General features: G+C 38.6%; 1 protein-coding gene across 4 annotated transcripts in view; it reads left to right on the top strand.

The window, feature by feature from the left end:
* SLC9A7 (solute carrier family 9 member A7) overlaps positions 1-27,244 on the top strand; it is a 198,418-nt gene that overhangs the window by 98,730 nt on the left and 72,444 nt on the right. For all 4 annotated transcript variants that reach the window (XM_037160496.2, XM_053670646.1, XM_037160487.2 and 1 more), the window contains 2 exons: positions 18,367-18,443; positions 20,390-20,502. In XM_037160496.2, the coding sequence (XP_037016391.2) occupies positions 18,367-18,443; positions 20,390-20,502 (190 nt within the window). The remainder of the gene's footprint in view (positions 1-18,366; positions 18,444-20,389; positions 20,503-27,244) is intronic.

The raw sequence follows: 27,244 nt of genomic DNA, 5'->3' as shown, positions 1-27,244 counted from the left end.
CCCCCTTTTTCCCCTTAAGTTCCCTTCCCTCTCCCCTCTGGTCGCTGCCCACTTGTTCTCTATTTCAGCGTCTTTGTTTTTATTCTGTTTGCTTGTTTGTTTTATTCTTTAGCTTCCTGTCAAAGGTGAGATCATATGGTATTTGTTCTTCAATGCCTGGCCTATTTCACTCAGCATAATGCTTTCCAGTTCCATCCATGTTGTTGCAAAAGGTAGTAGCTCCTTCATTCTCTCTGCTGCATAGAATTCCATGGTGTATATGTTCCACAATTTTTTGATCCATTCATTTACTGATGGGCACCTAGATTGCTTCCAACTCTTGGCTATTGTAAATTGTGCTGCTATGAACATTGTGGTGCATAGGTTCTTTGAAATTGATGTTTTAGGATTCTTGGGGTATAATCCTAGCAGTGGAATTGCTGGGTCAAAAGGCAGGTCAATTTTTATTTTTCTGAGAAAATTCCATACTGTTTTCCATAATGGTTGTACCAGTCTGCAATCCCACCAACAGTGAACTAAGGTCCCCTTTTCCCCACACCCTCTCCAACATTTGTTGTTTGTTGCTTTGTCTATTATAGCCATCCTGATTGGTGTAAAGTGGTATCTCATTGTGGTTTTAATTTGCATCTCTCTGATAGCTAATGATATTGAGCATCTCTTCATGTGTCTCTGGATATTCTGTATGTCCTCTTTAGAGAAGTGTCTGTTCAAGTCCTTTTCCCATTTTTAATTGGGTTCGATGTCTTCCTAGAGTGGAGTCGTGTAAGTTCTTTGTATATTTTGGAGATTAAACCTTTGTCTGAGGTATCATTGGCAAATATGTTTTCCCATACAGTTGGTTGTCTTTTTAATTTAATACTGTTTTCTTTAGCCATGCAGAAGCTTTTTATTTTGATGAGATCCCATTTGTTTATTCTTTCCTTTATATTCCTTGCTCTAGGGCACATATCCGTAAAAATGTTGCTGCGTGGAATATCTGAGATTTTCTTGCCAATGTTCTCCTCTAGGACTTTAATGGTGTCATGGCTTATATTTAAGTCTTTTATCCACCTTGAATTTATTTTGGTGTATGGTGTAAGTTGGTGCTCAAGTTTCATTTTTTTGCATGTAGCTGTCCAGTTCTCCCAACACCATTTGTTGAAGAGGCTATCTTTACTCCATTTTATGTTACTGCCCCCTTTGTCGAATATTAATTGACTGTAGAGGGTTGGGTTGATTTCTGGGCTCTCTGTTCTGTTCCATTGGTCTATGTGCCTGTTTTTATGCCAGTACCAGGCTGTTTTGATTACAGTGGCTTTGTAATACAGTTTGATATCAGGTATTGTGATCCCTCCTACTTTGTTCTTCTTTCTCAAAAGAGCAGCTGCTATTTGGGCTCATTTATGATTCCATATAAATTTTTGAAGTGTTTGTTCTATGTCTGTGAAATACGCCATTGATACTTTAATAGGTATTGCATTGAATGTGTATATTGCTTTGGGTAGTATGGACATTTTGATGATGTTAATTCTTCCAATCCATGAACACGGTATATGTTTCCATTTGTTTGTGTCTTCCCTGATTTCTTTCTTCAGTGCTGTGTAGTTTTCTGCATACAGGTCTTTTACCTCTTTGGTTAGGTTTATTCCCAGATATTTTATTTTTCTTTTTGCTATATCGAATGGGATTTTTCCTTGATTTCTGCTTCTGCTGATTCATTGTTTGTATACAAAAATGCCTTTGATTTCTGGATATTGACTTTGTATCCTGCTGTTTTGCCAAATTCATTAATTAGTTTGAGCAGTTTTTGGGTAGAGTCTATAGGATTTTCCATGTACACTATCATGTCATCTGCAAACAGTGACAATTTTGTTTCCTCCTTTCCTATTTGGATGCCTTTTATTTCCGTTTCCTGCCTGATCGCTGTGGCCAAAACTTCTAATATTATATTGAATAGTAGTGGTGAAAGTGGACATCCTTGTCTTGTTCCTGATCGTAGTGGAAAAGTTTTAGTTTTTGTCCATTGAGTATGATATTGGCTGTAGGTCTCTCATAAATGGCCTTTATTATATTGAGGAATGTTCCCTCTATTCCCATTTTGCTGAGTGTTTTTATCATAAATGGGTGTTGTACCTTATCGAAAGCTTTTTCTGCATCTATTGATATGATTATGTGGTTTTTGTCTTTGCTTTTGTTTATGTGATGAATTACATTTACTGTTTTGCGAATGTTGAACCATCCTTGCATCCCTGGGATGAATCCCACTTGGTCATGGTGTATAATCTTTTGGATATATTGTTGGATGCGATTTGCCAATATTTTTTTGAGGATTTTAGCATCTATGTTCATCAGCGATATTGGCCTGAAGTTTTCTTTCTTTGTTGTATCTCTATCTGGTTTTGGAATTAGGATGATGCTGGCTTCATAAAAGGAGTTAGGGAGTTTTCCATCCTTTTGGGTTTTTTGGAATAGTCTGTGAAGAATGGGGGTTAGCTCTTCCTTAAATGCTTTGTAGAATTCTCCTGTGAATCCATCTGGTCCAGGGCTTTTGTGTGATGGGAGTTTTTTGATTACTGCTTCAATTTCTTTTGCTGTTATTGGTCTATTCAGGTGTTCTACTTCTTTTTCATTGAGTTTTGGGAGATTATATTTTTCTAGAAATGTGTCCATTTCCCCTAGGTTCTCAAATTTCTTGGCATACAGTTCTTCATAGTAATTTCTTACAATCCTCTCTATTTCTGTGGTATCAGTTGTAATCTCTCCTGTTTCATTTCTGATTGTGTTTATTTGTGTCCGTTCCCTTCTTTTCTTGATGAGCCTACTTAAAGGCTTGTCTATTTTGTTTATTTTTTTCAAAGAACCAACTCCTGGATTCATTGATCTTTAGAATTGTACTTTTAGTCTCTATGTCATTTAGTTCTGCTCTGATCTTAGTTATTTCCTTCCTTCTACTTGCTTTGGGCTGTTTTTGTTGTTGTTCCTCGAGTTCTTGCAGGCGTAGAGTAAGGTCATTTGTTTGAAATGTTTCTGTTTTTTTTAGGTAGGCCTGTATTGCTATAAACTTCCCTCTCAGGACTGCCTTGGCTGTATCCCATAAGTTTGGGGTTGTTGTGAGATCATTTTCATTTGTTTCCAGAAACTTTTTGATTTCTTCCCTAATTTCATTCTTGACCCATTCATTGTTTAATAGCATACCGTTCAGTCTCCATGATTTTGGGTGTTTTGGGTTTTTTCCTTTGGGGTTGGTTTCCAGTTTCAGTCCCTTGTGGTCAGAGAAAATGCTTGGTATGATTTCAATATTCTTGAATTTGTTGAGGCTTGTTTTGTGCCCTATCATGTGGTCTATCTTTGAGAATGTTCCATGTGCATTTGAAAAGAATGTGTATTTAGCTTCTTTGGGGTGAAGAGCTCTGTATATATCAGTTAGGTCCATTTCGTCAAGGGTGTTGTTTAATGCCGCAATGTCTTTGTTGATATTTTGTTTGGAAGATCTGTCCATTTTTGATAGTGGGGTGTTAAAATCCCCCACTATAATTGTGTTGCTGTCTATATCTTTCTTGAATTCCTCTCAGATTTTCCTTATATATTTTGGTGCTCCTATGTTGGGTGCATATATATTTATGATGTTAATATCTTCTTGGTGGATTCTTCCCTTGAGTATTATGAAGTGACCTTCTGGGTCACTCTTTATGGCTCTTTTTTTGAAGTCTATTTTGTCTGATATGAGAATTGCTACCCCAGCTTTTTTTCTTGTCCATTTGCTTGGAAAATTTGTTTCCAGCCTTTCACTTTTAGTCTGTGATGGTCTTTTGTCCTGAGGTGGGTCTCTTGTAGGCAGCATATGTGTGGGTCATACTTTCGTATCCATGACGCTATTCTGTGTCTTTTGATTGGAGCATTTAATCCATTTACATTTAAGGTTATTATTGATAGGTACTTATTCATTGCCATTTTTGTACCTGTGTTCCTCTCTGTCTGTCTCTTTTCCTTCCTTTCCTTAAAGCAGACCTTTTAGTATTTCTTGTAGAGCTGGCTTGGTGGCAGCAAATTCTTTTAGACTTCTTTTGTCTTGGAAGCTCTTTATTTGGCCTTCTATCTTGATTGAGAGCCTTGCTGGGTAAAGTAGCCTTGGTTGTAGGCCTCTGTTTCTCATTACTTGGAATATTTCTTGCCAATCTCTTCTTGCTTGGAGTGTTTCCATTGAGAAGTTAGTGGCTAACCTTATTGGGACGCCCTTGTAAGTTATTTCTTTTTTCTCCCTTGCTGCCTTTAAGATTCTCTCTTTGTCTTGGAATTTTGCCATTTTGATGATGATGTGTCTTGAAGTGGGCCTCTTTGGGTTCCTCTTGAATGGGACTCTGTGTGATTCCTGGATTTGTGTGACTTTTTCTTTTGTCAAATTAGGGAAATTTTCTCTCATTACTCTTTCAAATATGTTTTCTATCCCTTGTTCTTCTTCTTCTCCTTCTGGTATTCCTATTATTCGGATATTATTACGTTTCATATTGTCTTGCATTTCTCTTAATCTCTCTTCATTCTTTCTGAGCCTCTTTTCCCTTTCCTGTTCTTTCTGTGAGATGCTTTCTACTTTGTCCTCCAATTCACTAATCCGATCTTCTGTTTCATCCACCCTATTTTTAATGCTTTCCACTGTGTTTTTTAATTCAGAAATTGTATTCTTCATTTCCTCTTCGCCCTTGCTAATAATTTCTATTTCCTTTTTCATGTTGATATAGTTCACAGTGAGATCATTGTAGCTTCCGTGTAGTTTCTGGTAGCTGATTGTGAGCTCTTTGAACTTCCTGATCACCAGTGCTTTGAATTCAGTATCTGATAGTTGACTTGCCTCTGTTTCATCTAACATTCTTTCTGAGGATTCCTCCTTTCCTTTCATTTGGGGATTGTTTCTTTGTCTTCCCATTGTTTGTGAGACTCTTCTTTTTAGCCTCAGCTTCTTAGATTAATCTGTTTTGTCACCCTGGGTTTATGGTATGAACTTTTGTGGTGGAATGCCTGTGAATTTCAATGGTGCAGCCTCTTTTGGTTATCCTGGTGTTCTCTGCTTCCACCTACTCAAATATGCAGCAACTTGTGGCTTCTCTCCTACAACAATGTGCAATTTGTCTCTCTGGCTCTACTATTGGGAGGTCTCTTCTATGGGTCCAGCTCTGGTCTTTTTATATTTTCAAGTTGATTGTGACTCTTGTGGGTAAAAGAAAGAAATGATAAGGAAAGAAAGAAAAGGAAGAAAGAAAAAATGGTAGGGAAATGGAAGAAAGAGCAATAAGTTTAGAAAGAAAAGAAAAAGAAATAAAACAGAAAATCCGGGAAAAGAGGACAAAAGTATGGAAAGATGAAACAGTAATAAAGTTTAAAAGAAATAACAGATTACTTTAAAAAAGCAAAAAGATAAAGAAAAGGAATGGAGAAGGAAGAAAGGTAAATAAAAAAAAGAAAGAATAAAAATAAAATAAAGTAAAATACCAAAAAACAAAAAACGCACAAGCAAAAATAATCTCTCAAAAGCAACCTCAGAAAAGGAAATGTCACTTTTTGGCTTCAAACTAGCCAAACCAGTTTTTCTGGTTGCAGTTGGCTGAGGGTCGATTGTTGTGATTTTTTCAGCCAGCCCCTCTCAGGATCCAGACACTTGGCGCCTCTCCCCCATCTCCCTACAATGGGGAACTAGGACTTTCTGCAGCGCTCCCCTCCCAGGGGTTACTGCCATAGTCTGGTTTGCTGTGTTTGCAGGCACCTGCACCGGCCTAGTTGCCTGGTTCCCTCGGGATTGAGCACAGGCCTGCCCCCGTTCAGTTGGGAGGCCCCAGACCCTCTGCCCAGTCCTGGGCTCGCTGCCAAGCTGGGTGTGTAGCAGACCAGGCTGTAGTGTCTACTGGATTCAGAGCCCCAGGCTGCACCTCTGAGTTCTCCTGGGCTGGCAACCACAGAGTCTTTGGTTGGGGCCCTTTGTCCTCCGCACCCTCTCTGTAAACTCTATCAAACAAGTCTCTCCTGGCCTCCCACCTTGCTTGGCCAGAAAGGGAGGAGTCTGAGGGTCTCAGCTCTTTTTCCAGGACCCCTCAGCGTCCCGGGCTTCCAGATAGTCTGAGGGGAGTAGACTGGAAGCCGGGAGCCGATCTGAGGACTGGGCGCAGACCTAGAAACTCTTTGCGCTCGTCATGGCACGCTGCATGGTGTGTATCCCTTCTGCTCCTGTGTTTGTCTGGGTCCCCTGGCCAACCTCTGGCAAAAAAAAAAAAAAAAAAAAAAAAAACCTAGGGATGTAGCATCACCACGCCGGGTGCTGGTCCCAGAACTGTGTGCAGGCTGAAATCTCCTCTGCTCCCCCCTCGTTAGGTCTCTTGGCCGGTCTGGGCCCAAAAATCCTAGGGAGGGAGCTTTCTGGGCGCTGAACGTTGGCTTAGGCGTAATATTTTTTCTTTTAAAAAATTTTATTCAGTTATTTTTCTTTTTTTAAAGATTTTATTTATTTATCTTTAGAGGGGAAGGGGGGAAGGAGAGAGGGAGAGAAACATCAACGTATGGTTGCCTTTTGTGCATCCCCTGCTGGGAACTAGCCTGCAGGGAACCAGCCTGCAACCCAGGCATGTGCCCTGACTGGGAATCGAACCACGATCGTGTGGTTTGCAGGCCCGCGCTCAATCCACTGAGCTACACCAGCCAGGGCCATTTTAGTTATTTTTCAAGTACAGTTTTTTGTCTATTTCTCCCATCCCAGCCCCCCCTGCTCCGTGCTCCCCACCTCCCTCCCATTTCTTCCCCCCCAGTCCTCATACCTGTGTCCTTCATACTTGTTCCTCCAAATCCCTCCCCTTTTTCCCCCTTAAATTCCCTTCCCTCACCCCTCTGGTCACTGTCCCCTTGTTCTCTATTTCAGGGTTTTTGTTTTTATTCAGCTTGCTTGTTTGTTTTGTTGTTTAGCTTACTGTCAAAAGTGAGATCATATGGTATTTATCTTTCAACACCTGGCCTATTTCACTCAGCATAATGCTTCCCAGTTCCATCCATGTTGTTGCAAAGGGTAGTAGCTCCTTCATTCTCTCTGCTGCATAGAATTCCATTGTGTATATGTACCACTATTTGTTGATCCATTCATTTACTGATGGGCACCTAGGTTTCTTCCAGCTCTTGGCTATTGTAAATTGTGCTGCTATGAACATTGTGGTGCATAGGTTCTTTGAAATTGAAGTTTTAGGATTCTTAGGATATAATCCTAGCAATGGAATTGCTGGGACAAAAAGCAGGTCGATTTTTATTTTTCTGAGAAAATTCCATACTGTTTTCCATAATGGTTGCACCAGTCTGCAATCCCACCAACAGTGAACTAAGGTCCCCTTTTCCTCACACCCCCTCCAACATTTGTTGCTTTGTTTATGATAGCCATCCTGACTGGTATAAAGTGGTATCTCATTGTGGTTTTAATTTGCATCTCTCTGATAGCTAACGATATTGAACAACTCTTCATGTGTCTCTGGATCTTCTGTATGTCCTCCTTGGAGAAGTGTCTGTTTAAGTCCTTTTCCCATTTTTTAATTGGGTTGCTTGTCTTCTTAGAGTGGAGTCGTGTAAGTTCTTTGTATATTTTGGAAATTAAAACTTTGTCTGAGGTATCATTGGCAAATATATTTTCCCATACAGTTGGTTGTCTTTTTAATTTAATACTGTTTTCTTTAGCCACGCAGAAGCTTTTTCTTTTGATGAGATCCCATTTGTTTATTCTTTCCTTTATATTCCTTGCTCTAGGGGACATATCAATAAAAATGTTGCTGAATGAAATATCTGAGATTTTCTTGCCAATGTTCTCTTCTAGGAGTTTAATGGTGTCACGGCTTATATTTAAGTCTTTTATCCACCTTGAATTTATTTTGGTATATGGTGTAAGTTGGTGATCAAGTTTCATTTTTTGCACGTAGCTGTCCAGTTCTCCCAACATAATTTGTTGAAGAGGCTATTTTTCCTTCATTTTATGTTACTGCCCCTTTTGTCGAATATTAATTGACTATAGAGAGTTGGGTTGATTTCTGGGCTCTCTGTTCTGTTCCATTGGTCTATGTGCCTGTTTTTATGCCAGCACCAGGGTGTTTTGATTACAGTGGCCTTGTAATACAGTTTGATATCAGGTATTGTGATCCCTCCTACTTTGTTCTTCTTTCTCAAAAGTGCAGCTGCTATTTGGGGTCGTTTATGGTTCCATATATATTTTTGAAGTGTTTGTTCTATGTCTGTGAAATATGCCATTGGTACTTTAATAGGGATTGCATTGAATCTGTATACTGCTTTGGGTAGTATGGACATTTTGATGATGTTAATTCTTCCAATCCATGAACATGGTATATGTTTCCATTTGTTTGTGTCTTCCTTGATTTCTTTCTTTGGTGCTGTGTAGTTTTCTGCATACAAGTCTTTTACCTCCTTGGTTAGGTTTATTCTCAGATATTTTATTCTTCTTTTTCCTATATCAAATGGGATTTTTTTCCTTGATTTCTGCTTCTGCTGATTCATTGTTAGTATACCAAAATGCCTTTGATTTCTGGATATTGACTTTGTATCCTGCTCTTTTGCCAAAATCATTAATTAGTTTGAGCAGTTTTTGGGTAGAGTCTATAGGATTTTCCATGTACACTATCATGTCATCTGCAAACAATGACAGTTTTGCTTCCTCCTTTCCTATTTGGATGCATTTTATTTCCTTTTCCTGCCTGATCACTGTGGCCAAAACTTCTAATACCCTATTGAATAGAAGTGGTGAAAGTGGACATCCTTGTCTTGTTCCTGATCTTAGTGGAAAAACATTTAGTTTTTGCCCATTGAGTATGATATTGGATGTAGGTCTTTCATAAATGGCCTTTATTATTTTGAGGAATGCTCCCTCTATTCCCACTTTGCTGAGTGTTTTTATCATAAATGGGTGTCGTACCATATCAAAAGCTTTTTCCACATCTATTGATATAATCATGTGATTTTTGTCTTTGCTTTTTTTATGCGATGTATTACATTTACTGATTTGTGAATGTTTTTTTTAAAATTTTTATTGATTATGCTGTTACAGTTGTTCTATTTCCTTCTTCATTCCACTCCACCCTACACCCCCATCCCCACCATTACCCCCCCTTTTTTTTATGACCATGTGTCTCAAGTCCTTTAGATTCTATATTTCCCATGCTATTCTTGCCCCCCATCTATTTTCTATGTACTATCTATGCTACTTATTTTCTGTACCTTCTCCCCCCTTCTCCTCCTCCCACTCCCCTGTTGCTAACCCTCCTTGAGATCTTCATTTCTATGTTTCCACTCCTGATATAGTTGTCCTTTTAGTTTGCTTTTGTTTTAGGTGTGGTTGTTAATAACTGTGAGTTTGTTGTCCTTTCACTGTTCATGTTTCTTTAACTTCTTTTTCTTAGATAAGTCCCTTTAACATTTCATATCATAAGGGCTTGGTGATGATGAACTCCTTGAATTTGATCTCATCTGAGAAGCACTTTATCTGTCCTTCCATTCTAAATGAAAGTTTTGCTGGATAGAGCAATCTTAGTTGTAGGTCTTTGGATTTCATGACCTGGAATACCTCTTTCTAGCCCCTTCTTGCCCGTAAGGTCTCTTTTGAGAAATCCGCTGACAGTCTGATGGGTACTCCTTTGTAGGTGACTGTCCCCTTAGCTCTTGCTGCTTCTAGGATTCTCTCCTTCATTTTAATTTTGGCTAATGTAATGATGATGTGCCTTGGTGTGTTTCTTCTTGGGTCCAACTTCTTTGGTACTCTCTGAGCTTCCTGGATTTCCTGGAAGTCTATTTCCTTTGCCAGATTGGGGGAAATTCTCCTTTATTATTTGTTCAAATAAGTTTTCCACTGGTGGCTGTGCCTTTCCCCCTTCTGGTACCCCTATAATTCGGATGTTGGAGCATTTGAAGATGTCCTGGAGGTTCCTAAGACTCTCCTCATTTCTTTGAATTTTTGCTTCTTGAATCTTTTCTGTTTGGCCATTATTTGCTTTCTTCTGGTCCACTCCATTGATTTGAGTCCCAGTTTCCTTTTCATTGCTATTGGTGTCCTGTGCACTTCCATTCGTTTCAATTAGTTTTGCCTTTATATATTTGTCTAATTTGTGGCTATAATCAACTAGTTCTGTGAGGATCCTGATCACCAGTGTTTTAAACTGTGCATCTGAGAGTTTTGCTATTTCTTTATCACTTAGATTTATAGGCTCTTGGGCTTTGAGATCTTCTTGAGCCATATTTGGTCTGTTCGCACCCTTTAAGTGTGAGAAGCGGCACCTGGGACTCCGGGGTCGCTGGGTTGTGACGCTGTATGTGGGGGCGTGGTCAGAGCTGGGAAATGGCGACCCCCTCTGCTGTTTCTTACAGCTGGGTGAGGAGTAGCGCCTTAGGTGGTTCACCTGGGCTGGGCCACTCAGAGTCGCTGGGTTATGGCGCTGTATGTGGAGGTGGGGTCAGAGAAGTGAAATGGCCGTGCCCTCCCTGCCGCTAGCTCTGGGGACCCGCTGGGTTCTGGTCCAGTTGCCTACTCCCTTGCTTGTCTATCCGCGCACAAATGCACGACCACAGTTGACACGCAGCCCTGCTTCCCTGCTGTCTCCCCCGAGGTCGCTGGCTTGGTCGCTCACTAGTTCCAACCGTGCGCCTGGATTCCGCGCGCCTGGATTCCGCGCGCCTGAGTCCATCTGACCGAGTTTTCCTGTGCAACACTGCTCCATCAGTCGCTGGTTTCACCCCTTACCGGTCAGGCTGAAGAATTTGTTGTTAACAGACTTCCAAAAAGTTCAATTTTCTGTGTTCCGGCTGTGTTTTCTGTTGCTAATATTTAGTTGTCTCTAAACTTGGTTGTGTGAGATGGCACGGCCTATCCACCTATGCCTCCATCTTGGCGGAAGTCCCTTGATTTGTGAATGTTGAACCATCCTTGCATCCCTGGGATGAATCCCACTTGGTCATGGTGTATGATCTTTTGGATATATTGTTGGATGGGCTTTGCCAATATTTGTTGAGGATTTCAGCGTTTATGTTCATCAGTGATATTGGCCTTAAGTTTTCTTTCTTTGTTGTGTCTCTATCTGGTTTTGGAATTAGGATGATGCTGGCTTCATAAAAGAAGTTTGGGAGTTTTCCATCCTTTTGGATTTTTTGGAATAGTCTGTGAAGAATAGGGGTTAGCTCTTCCTTAAATGTTTTGTAGAATTCTCCTGTTAAACCATCTGGTTCAGGGCGTTTGTGTGATGGGTGTTTTTTGATTACTCCTTCAATTTCTTTTGCTGTTATTGGTCTATTCAGGTGTTCTACTTCTTTTTCATTGAGTTTTGTGAGATTATATTTTTCTAGAAATGTGTCAATTTTCCCTAGGTTTTCAAATTTCTTGGCATACAGTTCTTCATAGTAATTTCTTACAATCCTTTCTATTTCCGTGGTATCACTTTTTATCTGTCCTCTTTCATTTCTGATTGTGTTTATTTGTGTCCTCCCTCTTCTTTTCTTGATGAGCCTACTTAAAGGCTTGTCTATTTTGTTTATCTTCTCAAAGAACCAACTCTTGGATTCATTGATGCTTAGAATTGTGCTTTTAGTCTCTATGTTGTTTAGTTCTGTTCTGATCTTGGTTATTTCCTTCCTTCTACTTGCTTTGGGCTGTTTTTGTTGTTCCTTGAGTTCTTGCAGGGGTCGAGTAAGGTTGTTTGTTTGAGATGTTTCTACCTTCTTTAGGTAGGCCTGTATTGCTATAAACATTTCTCTCAGGACTGCCTTTACTGTGTCCCATAAGTTTTGGGTTGTTGTGAGATCATTTTCATTTGTTTCCAAAAACATTTTGATTTCTTCCCTAATTTCATTCTTGACCCATTCATTGTTTAATAGCATACCATTCAGTCTCCATGATTTTGGGTGCTTTGGTTTTTTTCCTTTGGGGTTGGTTTCCAGTTTCAGTCCCTTGTGATCAGAGAAAATGCTTGGTATGATTTCAATATTCTTGAATTTTTTGAGGCTCATTTTGTGTCCTATCATGTGGTCTATCTTTGAGAATGTTCCATGTGCATTTGAAAAGAATGTGTATTTAGCTTCTTTGGGATGAAGGGCTCTGTATATATCAGTTAGGTCCATTTCATCCAGGGTGTTGTTTAATGCCGCAATGTCCTTGTTGATATTTTTTTTTGGAAGATCTCTCCGTTTTTGATAGTGGGGTGTTAAAACCCCCTACTATAATTGTGTTGCTATCTATATTGTTCTTTAATTCCTCTAAGATTTTCTTGATATATTTGGGTGCTCCTAGGTTGGGTGCATGTATATTTACGATGTTAATGTCTTCTTAGTGAATTCTTCCCTAGGGTATTATGAAGTGACCTTCTGGGTCTCTCTTTATGGCCCTTTTTTTGAAGTCTATTTTGTCTGATATGAGAATTGCTACCCCAGCTTTTTTTTTCTTGTCCATTTGGGTGGAAAATTTGTTTCCAGCCATTCACTTTTATTCTGTGATGATCTTTTGTCCTGAGGTGGGTCTCTTGTAGGCAGTATATTTGTGGGTCATGCTTTCTTATCCATTGAGCTCTTCTGTGTATTTTGATTGGATTATTTAATTCATTTATGTTTAAGGTTATTATTGATAGGTAGTTATTTGTTGCCATTTTTGTACCTGTGTTCCTCTCTGTCTGTGTCTTTTTCTTCCTTTCCTTAAAGCAGTTCTTTTAGTATTGCTTGTAGGGCTGGCTTGGTGGATGCATATTCTTTTAGACTTCTTTTGTCTTGGAAGCTCTTTATTTGGCCTTCTATCTTGATTTAGAGCCTTGCTGTGTAAAGTAGCCTTGGTTGCAGGCCTGTGGTTCTCATTACTTGGAATATTTTTTGGCATTCTCTCTTGCTTGAAGTTTTTCCAATGGGAAGTCAGTAGCTAACCTTATTGGGGCTCCCTTGTATGTTACTTCTTTTTTCTCCCTTGCTGCCTTGAAGATTCTCTCTTTGTCTTGGAATTTTGCCATTTTAATGATGATGTGTTTTGAAGTGGGCCTCCTTGGGTTCCTCTTTATTGGGACTCTGTGTGATTCCTGGATTTGTGTGACTTTTTCTCTCATTAAATTAGGAAAGTTTTGTCTCATTACTCTTTCAAATACATTTTCTATCCCTTGTTCTTCTTCTGGTATTCCTATTATTCGGATATTATTATGTTTCATATTATCTTGCATTTCTCTTAATCCCTCTTCATTCTTTCTGAGCCTCTTTTCCCATTCCTCTTCTTTCTGTGAGTTGCTTTCTTCTTCGTCCTCCAACTCACTAATCTGATCTTGTGTCTCATCTACCCTCTTTTTAGTGCTTTCTATTGTGTTTTTCAATTTGAAATTGTATTCTTCATTTCCTCTTGTCCCTTGCTAATAGTTTTCATTTCCTTTTTCATGTTGATATAGTTCACTGTGAGATTGTTATATCTCCTCTGTAGTTCCTGGTAGCTCATTGTGAGCTCTTTGTTCTTCCTGATAACCAGTGCTTTCAATTCAATATCTGATAGTTGACTTGCCTCTATTTCATCTAACATTCTTTCTGAGGGTTCCTCCTTTCGTTTAATTTGGGGATTGTTTCTTTATCTTCCCATTGTTTTTGAGAGTCTTCTTGTTTGCCTAAGCTTCTTAAAGTGATCTCTTCTGACTCCCTGGGTTTATGGTGTGAACTTCTGTGGTGGAATGCCTGTGAATTTCAGTGGTGCAGTGTCTTTTGGTTATCCTGTTGTTCTCTGCCTCCACCTACTCAAATATGCAGCAACTTTTGGCTTCTCTCCTACATCAAGGTGCAATTTGTCTCTCTGAATCTACTATCGGGTGGCCTGTTCTATGGGTCCAGCTCTGGTGTTTTCGTATTTTCAAGTTGATTGTGACTTGTGTGGTTCCTCCGTGACTGTCAAGTTTTCTGGTCCCTTATTTTCATATATGCTTGGCAACTGCTGGCTTGCTGTCTTCTCCTCCTCTGATTGGACAGGTCTCTCTCCCTTTTGTACTAGGGACTGGTATCTGCTCCGTCCTACTCTATCGCCATCTTGAAAGCCTCCATACTGTTTTCCACAGTGGCTTCACCAGTCTGCATTCCCACCAACAGTACACTAGGGTTCTCTTTTTCCCACATCCTCACCAGCACATGTTTATTGATTTGATGACGATGGCCATTCTGACCAGCGTGAAGTGGTATCTCATTGTGGTTTTCATTTGCATCTCTCTGATGGGCAATGATATTGAGCATCCTTTCATTTGTCTCTGGGCTCTAGTATTTCCTCCTTGGAAAAGTGTCTGTTCAGGTCCTTTTCCAATTTTTTATTGGATTGTTTGTCTTCCTGGTGTGGAGTCGTATGTTGTTTATATATTTTGGAGATCAAACCATTGTCCAAGTTATCATTTGCAAATATGTTTTCCCATACAGTTGGTTTCCTTTTCATTTTGTTGATATTTTATTTAGTTGTGGAGAAGCTTTTAAATTTGATTTAGTCCCATTTGTCTATTCTTTCCTTTATATCCCTTGCCCTAAAAGATCAAAATGATGAACATTAAAATAGCAATAAATTCACAATGATCAACAATTGAATCTTAAAAACAAACTAAGCAAACAGCAGAACAGAAACAGAATCATAGATATGGAGATCATTTGGAGGGTTATCAGCTGGGAGGGGGAAGGGAGAGAACAGGGGAAAAGGTGCAGGGATTAAAATGTACAAGTTGGTAGTTACAGCATAGACAGGGGGATGTTAAGAACAGTATAGGAAATGAAGAAGCCAAAGAACTTATATTCATGACCCATAGATATGAACTAAGGGGGGATTGCTGGAGGGAATGGAGAGTACTGGGTGGAGGGTAACAAAGGGAAAAATTGGGAAAGCCGTAATCACCTAATCAGTAAAATATATTTAATAACAATAAAAAATGGTATATTTACACAGTGGAATACTATGCAGCACAAAGAAAGAAGGGACTCCTACCCTTCTCGATAGCATGGATGGAACTGGAGAGCCTTATGCTAAGTGAAATAAGCCAGGTGGTAAAAGACAAATAGCATATCATCTCACCTATAAGTGGAACCTAATCAACAAAAAAATACAAGCAAGCAAAATCCAACTAGAGAATTGAAATAAAGAACAATCTGATAGTAACCAGAGAGGAAGAGGGAAAGAGATAATAGAGGATAATGGGGGGCATCAAGGAACATGTAGGAAGGACACATGGACAAAGCCAAAGGGGGTGTATTCAAGGGTGAGAGGTGGAGATGGGGGGTGGCTGGGTGTGATGAGGTGAAAATGGAGACAATTGTACTTGAACAACAATAAAACAAGAAAAATAATAAAATAAATTAATTTTAATAAAAAAATCAAATTATGTCATGAATAACTCAGTATTTTAAGTAACCAATCTTAATGTATAATAACTGTGGTCAAAGTTGCTTTCAAATGAAACCAAATCAATGCTTGTGAAGTCCACTTTAATGAATAAAAACACAGATGCACATACACATTAAAATTTGTCAGTGGCAGAAGATGAGGTTTCCCAAGGAGTAGGAATATAAGGCTTAGAATGGTAGGTCAGATGGGTTTTCATGGTAAGCAAACTTTCTTGTCCTGATCTATCTTAGGCTTATATTCTTGAAGGCTGTACCAAGGCATGTCATCTCCTTTTGTCTCTTTGTTCCATTCTATCTATAAAGGAGAGGCTAAAGCAGGGGACACTTGAACCAGTAATGGCCGGTTAAACTGCACCTGACTGTGTGTACTGTCATGGCCAAAGAATAAAACAAAAGATATAGGATTCCAGTAGACACCTGCTTTTTCATCCCTTAAATGATGTGGTGACAATGCAGTGCCCTAAAGTCAGAGTGCCTGCTGCACAGTTTTGGTGCTTCACTTTGACTTCTGTGTGACTTCAAGCAGCTCTCATCATGTGAACTTTTGAACCTAGATGTCTTTTATATAAATGGTTTGAATAACACCTTTCTGATGGGGTTGTGAGAACTGGATGGGCTAATATATGTAAAAGTACAGTTTACAGTTGACTGTTGAACAACACAGGTTTGAACTGCATGTGCCCACTTAATATGTGGATTTTTTCAGCAAATACTGTAAATGTATTTCTCTTCCTTATGATTTTCTTAATAACATTTACTTTCTGTAGCTTACTTTATTGTATGAATACAGTATATAATGCGTACAATGTACAAAATATGTTAATTGACTGTTTACGTTATCAGCAAGGCTGGTCAATAGTAGGCTATTAGTAGTTAAGTTTTGGGGGAATAAAAAGTTATATGTGGATTTTTTACTGGGGCAGGTGGGTGCTCATAACTTCTAAATTGTTTAAAGAGTAACTGTGCTTTTGTAAACCATAAAATATGCAGTAAATACTAGGTGTAATAATATATAAATAAGAGGCATGTTACACCTTTTCCAGGTATAATAATATTTCAGTTTATATCAGCAGATATAAATGGGGATTCCTAATTGTATGTATGTGTGGTTTTAGAATATATTATAAATGTATTTTGGTAGCAGATTTATACTCCTAATTTTGGCTTTGACCAAAATTCATTTTTAATATGAATTTACTTAATATATTCAAACTAACCACATGAATGGTTATCCAAAAGAAAGCTGAGTGGCAAGGGAAAGTATATCTGCTACTAAAATTTTTTCCCGAATACTTCCTATAAGTTTTATTGGCCTCATGTTTCATCCTTGATGCACTCCAAGCCCTCTCTGATATAAGCCCTTCATGGGGCTTTTAGGGGCAAACAAGACCACAATTGTTGATCTTTTTGAAATCTAACTTTTTCAAAACATTGGTGTATAGCCCTGGCTGGTGTAGCCCAGTGGATTGAGCGTGGCCCTGTGAACCAAAGGATCTCAGTTTGATTCCCAGTCAGGGCACATGCCTGGGTTGCAGGCCATTTCCCAGCAGGGGACACACGAGAGGCAACCATACATTGATATTTCTCTCCCTCTCTCCTTCCCTTCCCCTCTAAATATAAATAAATAAAATATTTAAAAAAACATTGGTGTATAACATGCAGTAGCTTAAAAAATGACTGGTTTAAGAGGCAAACATAGTGAGTCCATAATATGTACAAGTAGCACCCTTATTTGGTGACTGTGGTGTAGCAAGCCCTTGAAGGCTTCTCTTCTGAGCTTCTCTTCTCTTCTCCTCTGGCTTAGGGACAGCAGGCATTCCTTGGTACTTTCTTCAGCTTCAGAGAGAGGCAAATATTAGGGAAGACCAAAAGAAACTACTTAGATCATCTGGAATGCAGGCCAGAGGATGCCTGCAGTCCTTTGTCTGGTAGTACTTCATGGTGGCTACTCAATCCAGGCTGAGTTCTTCTTGTGCCTTGTGTGTCCCTGACGTTGCTCAGCTGGCATGCTAGAGCTCTCCTGCATTTAAAAATTTTAAGATAAAGTGTTCCTGGCCCCTGTTTAATTAGGATGTTTGGGGGATTTTGCTTCTTTGTTTTTGGTAAATAGTTCTGATTGTCCAATGAAAACAGCTAATGCCTTGAAGAGTAAGAACCATGGCTCAGAATCCCAAGAACAGTGATTTTCCCCATCAGAATATCCCACAGGCACAATGATTTACGAGAAGTAAATCTGTGTATGTGTGTGTATTTATGTATGTGCATTTTAAGGTAGCCAACAAATGTACAGAGGTAATTAGAGGATTACAGTTTTGCCACCTCTTTCTGAATAATTACTATACCTTGTATCGGTGTAAGTATACATTAATTTACATACTTATATACATATACATACTTTAAAAATGCCCATCCTAAGTGGAACTAGTTGTTTCTCATTTCTTCACATCTGTATTTACTAGGCTCTAAAGATTAATCCAGATGAATATCAGGAGACACCATAGATGCCATGGGCAGATACTTAGGACATTCTGTTTTCTGAAACTGAATTAAGCAGAAACCTCCTTAGATAGCATTTTTATATTTTATTAGTTTGAAAATTATATCTGTAATGATATTCTAATGTTCCACCAGAACTGGAAGTGACTAGCTGAATCGCTAGAGTAAAATGGTTTGGGTTCAATGTATGGAAATGATTGTTGTACTTACGCATGTGCACGTGTGTACACAAAAAGAAACAATGTAATTTAATAAAAGTAGCTGCAGTAATTTTGCCTGAAATTTACTGAGCCCTTGCTTGCTTCCTCAGTGATTGGTAAAACAAAGGATATTTTAAAAACATTATGTTTAAGGCTAAATAGCATTATTCAGGAGTAATTTCAGTTATGACTTGATATCATAGAAGCAGTAAGTAAAGTTTTACTTTTTAGAGACTTCTAATATGTTTCTAATGCTTACTGTCAAAAATTACAATGTGATTTCTGCTTTTTTTTAATTCAGAGACACTTTTTCAGAAATCTTGGGTCTATTCTGGCTTATGCCTTTTTGGGGACTGCTGTTTCCTGCTTCATTATCGGGTAAGGGAATCTTTATCATATAACTTAATTAACACATTTTCCAAAGAGATGAGATACACATGGGTCCACAGAATACAGTATTTCCCCAGCTATATTGAGATATAATTGACACATAACATTGTGTAAGTCTAAGATGTACAATGTATTGATTGGATACATTTATAAATTGCAAAATAATTTCCAGCATAGCTTATCTAACACCTCCATTGTGTCACATATTTACCATTTTTTTTTGTGTGGTGAGAACATCTGAGACGTACTCTCATCAAATTTCAAGAATATGACACAGCATTATTAGTTATAATCACCATGCTGTAGGTCTCAAAAATTTGTTAATCTTATTCCTGGAAGTTGTACTCTCTGAGCTATGGTTCCCCATTTCCCCACCCCCTAGCCCCTGGCAATCACCAGAGTCTAGTATTTTGATATTTATGGTAACTGCAGTTAAGATCAATAGCTACATTGTTCAGTGTGGTAGCAATTAGCCATTTGTAGCTATTTAAATTAAAGTAATATTAATTAGAATGAAATAAAATTACACCTAGTCCCCAGGCCTTGGTTTCTAATATCATCCAATAAAAAGAATCATGTCCCTTTGCACTCATGTCTGATTCTAGGGCTGGGGCAGCATTTATACAAGATGAGAATGGAGAACCTTATAATGCCAAAAAGTGAGGAAGTGCTCAGAAAACAAACATTGGTGATAATGGAAGCAAGATGGGGGAAAAGCTTCCAGAAAGAAGTTTGGTAACTATGTCTAAGTTTGTGGTAGAAGGAAATGAAGAGGAAGGTATGCTTTTAGGAAATATTTAAAAGGTAGATGAAATAAGCAACAAAGGGCAAATCAAATCTGTATCATGGAGTTACTATAAATTGAAATAGAACTTCTCAGGTGTCTGGAACAGTGAGTGGCACACAGTAAGTAAGCATTAACCTACAGTTATTTATTCTCAAGAGGATTAAGTTCTGCAAATAGTTCTTGAGCTCCTATCTTAGTTAGTCTACTTGTTCTAGGCACCCAGGATATAAAGGTGAGCAAGATGTGGTTCTTATCATCAAGAATGTTACTATCAGAGGATTGAGTTTAGGGTGCTAAGAGTCTATTTTGTGTTTATTTTTATTCCCTTAACCCCTGCAGCTACTGCCAGTACACACACAGGCACACACCCACATATGCACATATAGACACATACAACCTTAGTAACATTAGTAAAAGTCACTAGGCCTTTTAACACCCCTCACTCCTCCCAATTTGTTAGTTGAGGAAATGTGCTCCAGACGAAGGTCAAATATTGAATTTCATGGTCCCTCTTGTGCCACATCATATTCCGCATAGCATAAGGAGGACTGCTGCTGGCCTGCCAAATCGATGCGAAGAAGAGACCAGATATGTTGATGGGTACACTAATTTTTAATTGGATGTTTAGAGAATTTTGCCTCTTCCCTTTTTTTGAAATAATTCTTGGCAGGAAATGTTGCTCGCTTGAACTTTGTGGCTAACTCATTTGTTTTCCTCTCCAACTTAATCCAGTCCACTGATGTCCATGACTTTAAACACACTATTTTAGATTCCTGTGGGTGTTATAGAAATCTATTACCCATTATGCAGTATTCATTCTTTCTTCTCTATTACCCAGCTGCTTAAGATATTTTTATTGCTAACTGAGGACCACACTTTATAGTTATAAGTAAGCACAACTTTTAAAAATGGAATATTCAGAAGTTTCAGCAAGATGACGTTAATTGCAAACTATTACTTGGTGCCAAAGTCTTATTGCACATGTTCCTGGTAAGTGCTCAACCACAGCAGCTGCCTGATGTTTTCATGACTCTGTCTTGAAGTACAGTATTCTAGTACTACTCTGCTTGCACATTTGCTAGTTTATTCAATTAGGAGAGTTTTATTTTTTTCCTCTTCTGACATAGTTTATCTTTCCTCCTTATAGAAATCTCATGTATGGTGTGGTGAAGCTCATGAAGATAGTGGGACAGCTTTCAGATAAATATTACTACACGGATTGTCTCTTTTTTGGAGCAATTATCTCTGCCACTGACCCAGGTATTTGCATATTTTACATTATCATTATGATATTTCATTATTTAAATCTTAAAAATTTCAGAGCAATCATGAACCTTTGTTGTATTAGAGAGAATGAAGGATTAACATGGAATGGTAGAGGAAGAGACCAGTATGTGGTCTAATAAACTTAGATGACTTTTCTGAGAAGGCATGCATTCATTTCCCTATTGTTATTATTATTAACTGTGGCATAACAAAAATTATCATTTTAATTACTTTTAAGTGTACAGTTCAGTAGTGTTAATTGTATTCACTTTGTTGTTCAACCAACCCCCAGAAGTTTTTCATCTTATAAAACTGAAACTTTGTATCCATTAAACAATCCCCCATCTCCTCTTCTCCCAGCCCCTAGCAACCACTATTCTATTTTCTATATCTGAGTTTTACTATTCTAGATACCTCATATAAGTGGTATCAGGAATATAGTATTTGTCTTTTTATGACAGGCTTATTTCACTTCATATAATATCCTCAAGGTTCATCCATATTATATCATGTCAAAATTTTCTTCCTTTTTAAGCCTAATATTCCATTATATGTAGATACTGCATTTCTGTTTATTCTTCCATCTGCCAATGGACACTTGGGTTGCTCCCACCTCTATTTCCTTTTTGTCTTTCATTTGCAAATGTCTAATTTGTTCGTAATTTTTACACATAAACTGTCTTATTTTTCAGTATTGTGCTTTTGACTTCTTTCAGGAAACATACCATTTGGTATAAATAATACTTTGTGTTATGGAAGTGCACACTGGTACCTGTAGTGAGTATAATTTAATTTGTAAACTCCTTTTGGGCAGTGTTTCTACATGACTGCACATTGTGATGCGGTTCTTAAACATAAATTTCTTACCTTATATTTTTTGAGTGTTAGTTAAACCAGTTCTTAAAAGTTAAACTAATTCTTATTATATGTCTTTTTTCCCCTGCAGTTCAAAAGCAAGCAAGCAAAACAAAACAAAAACCTCTCTTCTCCAAGTTGCAAACATAAGTAAAAAAGTTTGCATAAAGTAGTTACAGCTATTCCTTCCTCTAATATCAACTATTGAGGGTAAACCTTAGGAAAAGAATTTACAGAGAAAAATCTGATCCTGTCTTAATAGTGGAGATGGAAAGGTCCACAATATCCTCTAACATCCTCGATAGTAATGATCTTAGATATAATAAGATTTCCTACAACTTCACCATGCCTCTTGGGGATCCTCTAGATCAGAGCTATCCCGTTAACCTTTGTGTAATGCTAGAAATGTTCTGTAACCTTCTCAGTCCATTATGGTAGCCAATAGTCACATGTGGATTTTTCCAATGTGGGATAATGCAACTGAAGAGCAATTTTAAATTTTATTTTATGTTAAGTAATTTAAATTTAAATGGCCACATGTGAATAGCACCACTCCAGGCAGCTATGTAATTCAAAAAAATCTCAGTGGCCCAAAAACCATTGACCTTCTAAATCCTGTATTTTATTCCAAACACCCTAAGTAAATTGATATTGAAGACTTGGTTGGTTAAAGCACCCTGCTTTGTGAAAACAGTGTGGAATGTGGAGTTACTTGCAGGCAGAGGTTTTCGTTTTAGCCTTGCTAGTCACTGAGCTGGTGTCTGTTTCCTCATTTATGAAGTAGGAATAATGGTACCTATTTCCTGGGACTATTGTGAAGATTAAATGAAATAACACATGTCAATATTGAACATAACATTTGACACAGGCATAGATATCTCTGTTTTCCTAGTATTTTTAAAAATAAATAACAAGTCATCACATAACCTCAGCATGGTTTTTCTTCTATTTTTAAAATATATTTTCTTGATTATTATAGTTGTCTCATATTTTTCTCCCTTTTATTCCCTTCTGCTCTGTGACACCCCACCCACCATCATTCCCCCCACCTTAGTTCATATCCATGGGTCATACATATAAGTTCTTTAGCTTCTCCATTTCCTATACTATTCTTAACCTCCCCCTGTCTATTTTGTACCTACCATTTATGCTTCTTAATCCCTGTACATTTTCTCCCATCGTCCCTCCTTGACCTGCCTGCTGATAACCCTCCATGTGATCTCCATTTCTGTGAATCTGTTCCTGTTCTAGTTGTTTGCTTAGTCTGTTTTTGCTTTTTTAGGTTCAGTTGTTGATAGTTGTGAGTTTGTTATCCTTTCACAGTTTTTATTTTTGATCTTCTTCTTTTTCTTAGATAAATCCCTTTAACAGTTCATACAATAAGGGCTTAGTGATGATGAACTCCTTTAACTTGCCATTATCTGGGAAGCACTTTACCTGCCCTTCTGTTCTAAATGATAGCTTTGCTGGATAGAGTCATCTTGTGTATAGGTCCTTGCCTTTTATGACTTGGAATACTTCTTCCAAGCCCCTTCTTGCCTGTAAGGTTCTTTTGAGAAATCAGATGATAGTCTTATGGGAACTCCTTTGTAGGTAACTGTCTCCTTTTCTCTTGCTGCTTTTAAGATTCTCTCGTTATCTTTCATCATGCATAATGTAATTATAATGTGCTTTGGTCCAAATCCTTTGGGACTCTGAGCTTCCTGGATTTCCTGGGAGTCTATTTCCTTTGCCAGATTAGGGAAGTTCTCCTTGTGTTTTCAAGTAAGTTTTCAATTTCTTGCTCTTCCTCTTCTTCTTCTGGCACCCCTATGATTTGGATGTTGGAATGTTTAAAGTTGTCCTGGAGATTCCTAAGCCTCTCCTCATTTTTTGAATTCTTGCTTCTTCAATCTGTTCTGGTTGAATGTTCATTACTTCCTTCTGGTCCAAACTGTTGATTTGAGTCGCAGTTTCCTTCCCATCATTGTTGGTTCTCTGTATGTTTTCCTTTATTTCACTTTGCATAGTCTTCATTTTTTCCTCTATTTTGTGACCATACTCAATTGTTTCTGTGAGCATCCTGAATACCAGTGTTTTGAACTCTGCATCTGATAGGTTGGCGATCTCTTTATTGCTTAGTTCTATTTTTGGAGCTTTGATCTGTTTTTTTCACTTTGTACATATTTTTTTTTGTCTCAGTGTGCTTTTTAAGGGGCGAAGCCTTAGGTATTCACCAAGGCAGGGTACCCCAAGGCACTGTCTGTGGGGGAGGTGGCTGAGAGGGAACAATGCCTCTTGCTCAGCTCTCGGCTGGCTTTCAGTCACTCCCCCTGTTAACCACAACCACACTGGGCCCTTCTAGTGCTGATTCCAGGGTGGATGGGTTTGTATGCATTCTAAGACCCTGTGGATCTGTCCTGTGAGACTGAGAGTTTCTTCTGCCACCATAACCCCACAGGTTTTTATAGATAAGGGCTATTGAGGTTTTTACAGACTGAGGTTTTGAGGCTTTATTTTCCTGCACTGGAACCCTGGGTTGCACAGTCTGTCTTGCTCCATGGTTCTTCCTCCCAGTTTATCCACACACAAATGTGGAACCACCCTGGTCCTCCTGCCACTGTCTTGCCACACATCCTCTCTGCCCTGGCTGCCCATCTCCGTCCCTCCTACCCGTCTGGATGAATGTTTCTTCTTGAATTCCTTGGTTATCAGACTTCCACACAATTTTTTTTCTGGCAGTTCTGGTTATTTTTTTATTTTAAATTTGTTGTTGTCCTTCTTTTGGTTGTGTGAGGAGTCAGAGTGTATCTACCTATGCTTCCATCTTGGCCGGAAGTCTACAAGTAGTATTTATACAGCAGTGATCTGAATTTGACTGCTCTGAATATCAGTTTCTCATTCTTTCTGCCTATCATCTTATAAAACAAGGCAGGAGCTCTGCCTTTCCCCTCCTGAGGAAGGTTGTGCCATCCATGATAAGGAATACAGGTGCTGACACCAGGAAGATGATGGGGGATGGCAGACTAGTTGAGGGGCTTCTAATAGTGGGGAGTAAACAAATTGTCCCACCCACAACAGAACCTTTGAATCAAAGAGAAAAGGGTCACAACAGCTGTTTCCAACTGTATTATGAACAGAGAAATTACAGTGAACTGACTGAGGAGTGCTGGTACAGGTTTCTAAACAACAGTGGGAAAAAATAAAAGAATAACAGAGGAAGAAGGAAGAGCAAGAACCTTAATTTGTTAATTCAACTAACTTTTCCTGAATACTTCATCAGTGTATTAAAGAGCACTTAGCACTTGTGAACACTCAGTACAAAGCAGCAAGTATTATGCATAAAATAAATGACTTAAGAACTGTGGGAGCTAGTAACGGAAGGAGTTCAACTAAAAATGGATCTGCCATTTGACCTGGCAATTTCACCACTAGGATTATATCCTAAGATCCCTGAAACACCAATCCAAAAGAACCTATGCACCCCAATGTTCATAGCAGCACAATTTACAATAGCCAAGATTTGGAAGCAACCTATGTGCCCATTAGTAAATTAATGGATCTAAAAATTATGGTACATTTACACACTGGAATTCTATGCAGCAGAAAGAAACGAGGAGCTCCTACCCTTTTCGACAGAATGGGTGGAGTTGGAAAGCATTATGCTGATTGAAATAAGCCAGGCATTGAAAGACATATACCATATGATCTCACCTTTAACAGGAAGTTAAAGAACAAAACAAACAAGCAAGCAGAATATAACCAGAGACACTGAAATAGAGAACAGGGGGACAGTGACCAGAGGGGAAAGGGGAGGGAATTTCAGGGGAAAAAGGGGAAGGATTTACAGGAACTAGTATAAAGGACACATGGACAACAACTAAGAGGGGTGGAAATGAGAGGGAGGTAGGGAGCACTGGGAGGGTGGGCTGGCATGGGAGTAAAAAACAGAAAACTGTACTTGAACAACAATTAAAATAAAAATATTTTTAAATATTTAAAATAAATAAATAAAAATAAACAAAATAAGACATTTATCAGTTTACACTGTTTCCCTGCTCAGAAATCTCCAGGACCCTTAGCAGGAACATGAGTGTAAACAGCAGAAAATAAATTTTTATTTATACAAAAGTTAAAAAAATGCTCATTAGTATTATTAATTATGTAAGCTAGCCTTCATTGTCATGGATATATGAGTTAACTGTACATTTTTTTTACCACTGGTAATTGTAATATTTTAGGAAAATAGTATTTAAAACTCAGAAGAGCTTTTGAAAATCAGGTAGCTTAAATACTTTACTGAAATCTTTATCTTTGCTGTGTACTAAATTCTCATAGTTGGTGGCTATGTTATATACTTCTATGTGCCCCTCCAGACTTACTTACCACCCTTCTCCACTCTCCACTCTATGCGAAGAGGCTGATTAGTAGGGAAGATTTCAGAGGTTCCTTTGCCTTCTAGTTTCCCATTGGATTTGTTCGAGGGGGATCAAAAGAAGGAAGATGGAGATGCAGGGCCCCTTAAGGCTGGTTGTGTCCCTTGATCAAAAGTTACAGCTCTTGTCAGGTGACCCTCTCCATATAGTTCCTGGTTCTATCACTCCTTCCCTGGTCCCTTTGGGCCTAGGGATGGTATAAAGCACCCTTTTTCAGCCTCAAGTACTGCCCTCTCCCTTGTGGCTTTTCTGTACTCTCACCACACTTGTATAAATAATCCCTTATTAAACACTTCTCCAATTGCTTAATTTGGGGATGCCATCTGTTCCTGCCAGGACCCTGACTGATAAAGTCCTGAGATACAGATGGCCTTGGCTGCTAGCCTTGCACTATGTTTGTGGAAATTAACCTCCATTAGTATTGAGTCCCTGAGTGACTGATGTGAATAGAGGCCTCTAGTGCCAACCACCAGTGGAGATATTATATGAGTAACAGTTAAAACTATTCTTGGGTTCAACACCAAGATTTTAGGAATTTTGATACTGCAGTAGAAAGCAGCCCATCATGAAGTAACTGATTTCTTTTCTCTAAGTTGGGGGAAATGATAGTGCTACCCAGACCCTTTTATAAGGACTAAATGAGATTGTAAAATGTTTAGTACAGTTGTTATCATTGTTAATTTTTCTTCAACATTAGGTTAAAAACAAGACAATTCTTATGTCATATACAGTTGACCCTCGAGCAAGGGTTTGAACTGCAGGGGTCCACTTATATGTGGATTTTTTTCAATAAATACTTATACTGTTTTCAATTCATAGTTGGGAGTCTGTGGATGTGGAGGGTGAAATGTATGCATTGATTTACCCCACTTCATATAGGGGGCTTGAGCATCTGCAGATTCTGGTATCCGAGGGGGTGGTCCTTGAACCAATCCCCTGTGGATGATGAGGGACAATGAAGTTTGGGGGGAGAAAAAAAATATGTGGATTTTCAACTATGCAAGGAAGTCAGCATCCCTAACTTTCATGTAATTTAAGGTCAACCATAATGATAAACTAGTAAAGGTTTTGTATTAGTTGGGGTTCTTCAGAGAAACAGAACATATAGGAGATGCGTGTGTGTGTGTATGTGTGTAGAGACAGAAAGGAGGGAGGGAGAAAGGGATCTATATCTATCTATCTATCTATCTATCTATCTATCTATCTATCAATCATCTATCTATCATCTATCTATCTATCTATCTATCTATCTATCTATCTATCATCTATCTATAGAGAGAGGGGTATTATAAGGCATTGATTCATGCAGTTATGGAAGCTGAGAAGTCCCAAGATTGGCAGTCCAAAATCCTAAGAACCAGGAAAGCCAGTGGTGTAGTTTCAGTCCGAGTTCAAAGGTAGGAGGAAACTGACAATCCAGTTCAAAGACAGCCAGGCAGAGAGAGTTCTCCTTTACTCTGTCTTTG

The sequence above is a fragment of the Artibeus jamaicensis genome, unplaced genomic scaffold, assembly GCF_021234435.1.
Source record: "Artibeus jamaicensis isolate MK-2021 breed Jamaican fruit bat unplaced genomic scaffold, CSHL_Jam_final contig_60, whole genome shotgun sequence".
NCBI classification, from domain to species: Eukaryota; Metazoa; Chordata; class Mammalia; order Chiroptera; family Phyllostomidae; genus Artibeus; species Artibeus jamaicensis.
This window is presented reverse-complemented; position numbering and strand designations above follow the sequence as displayed.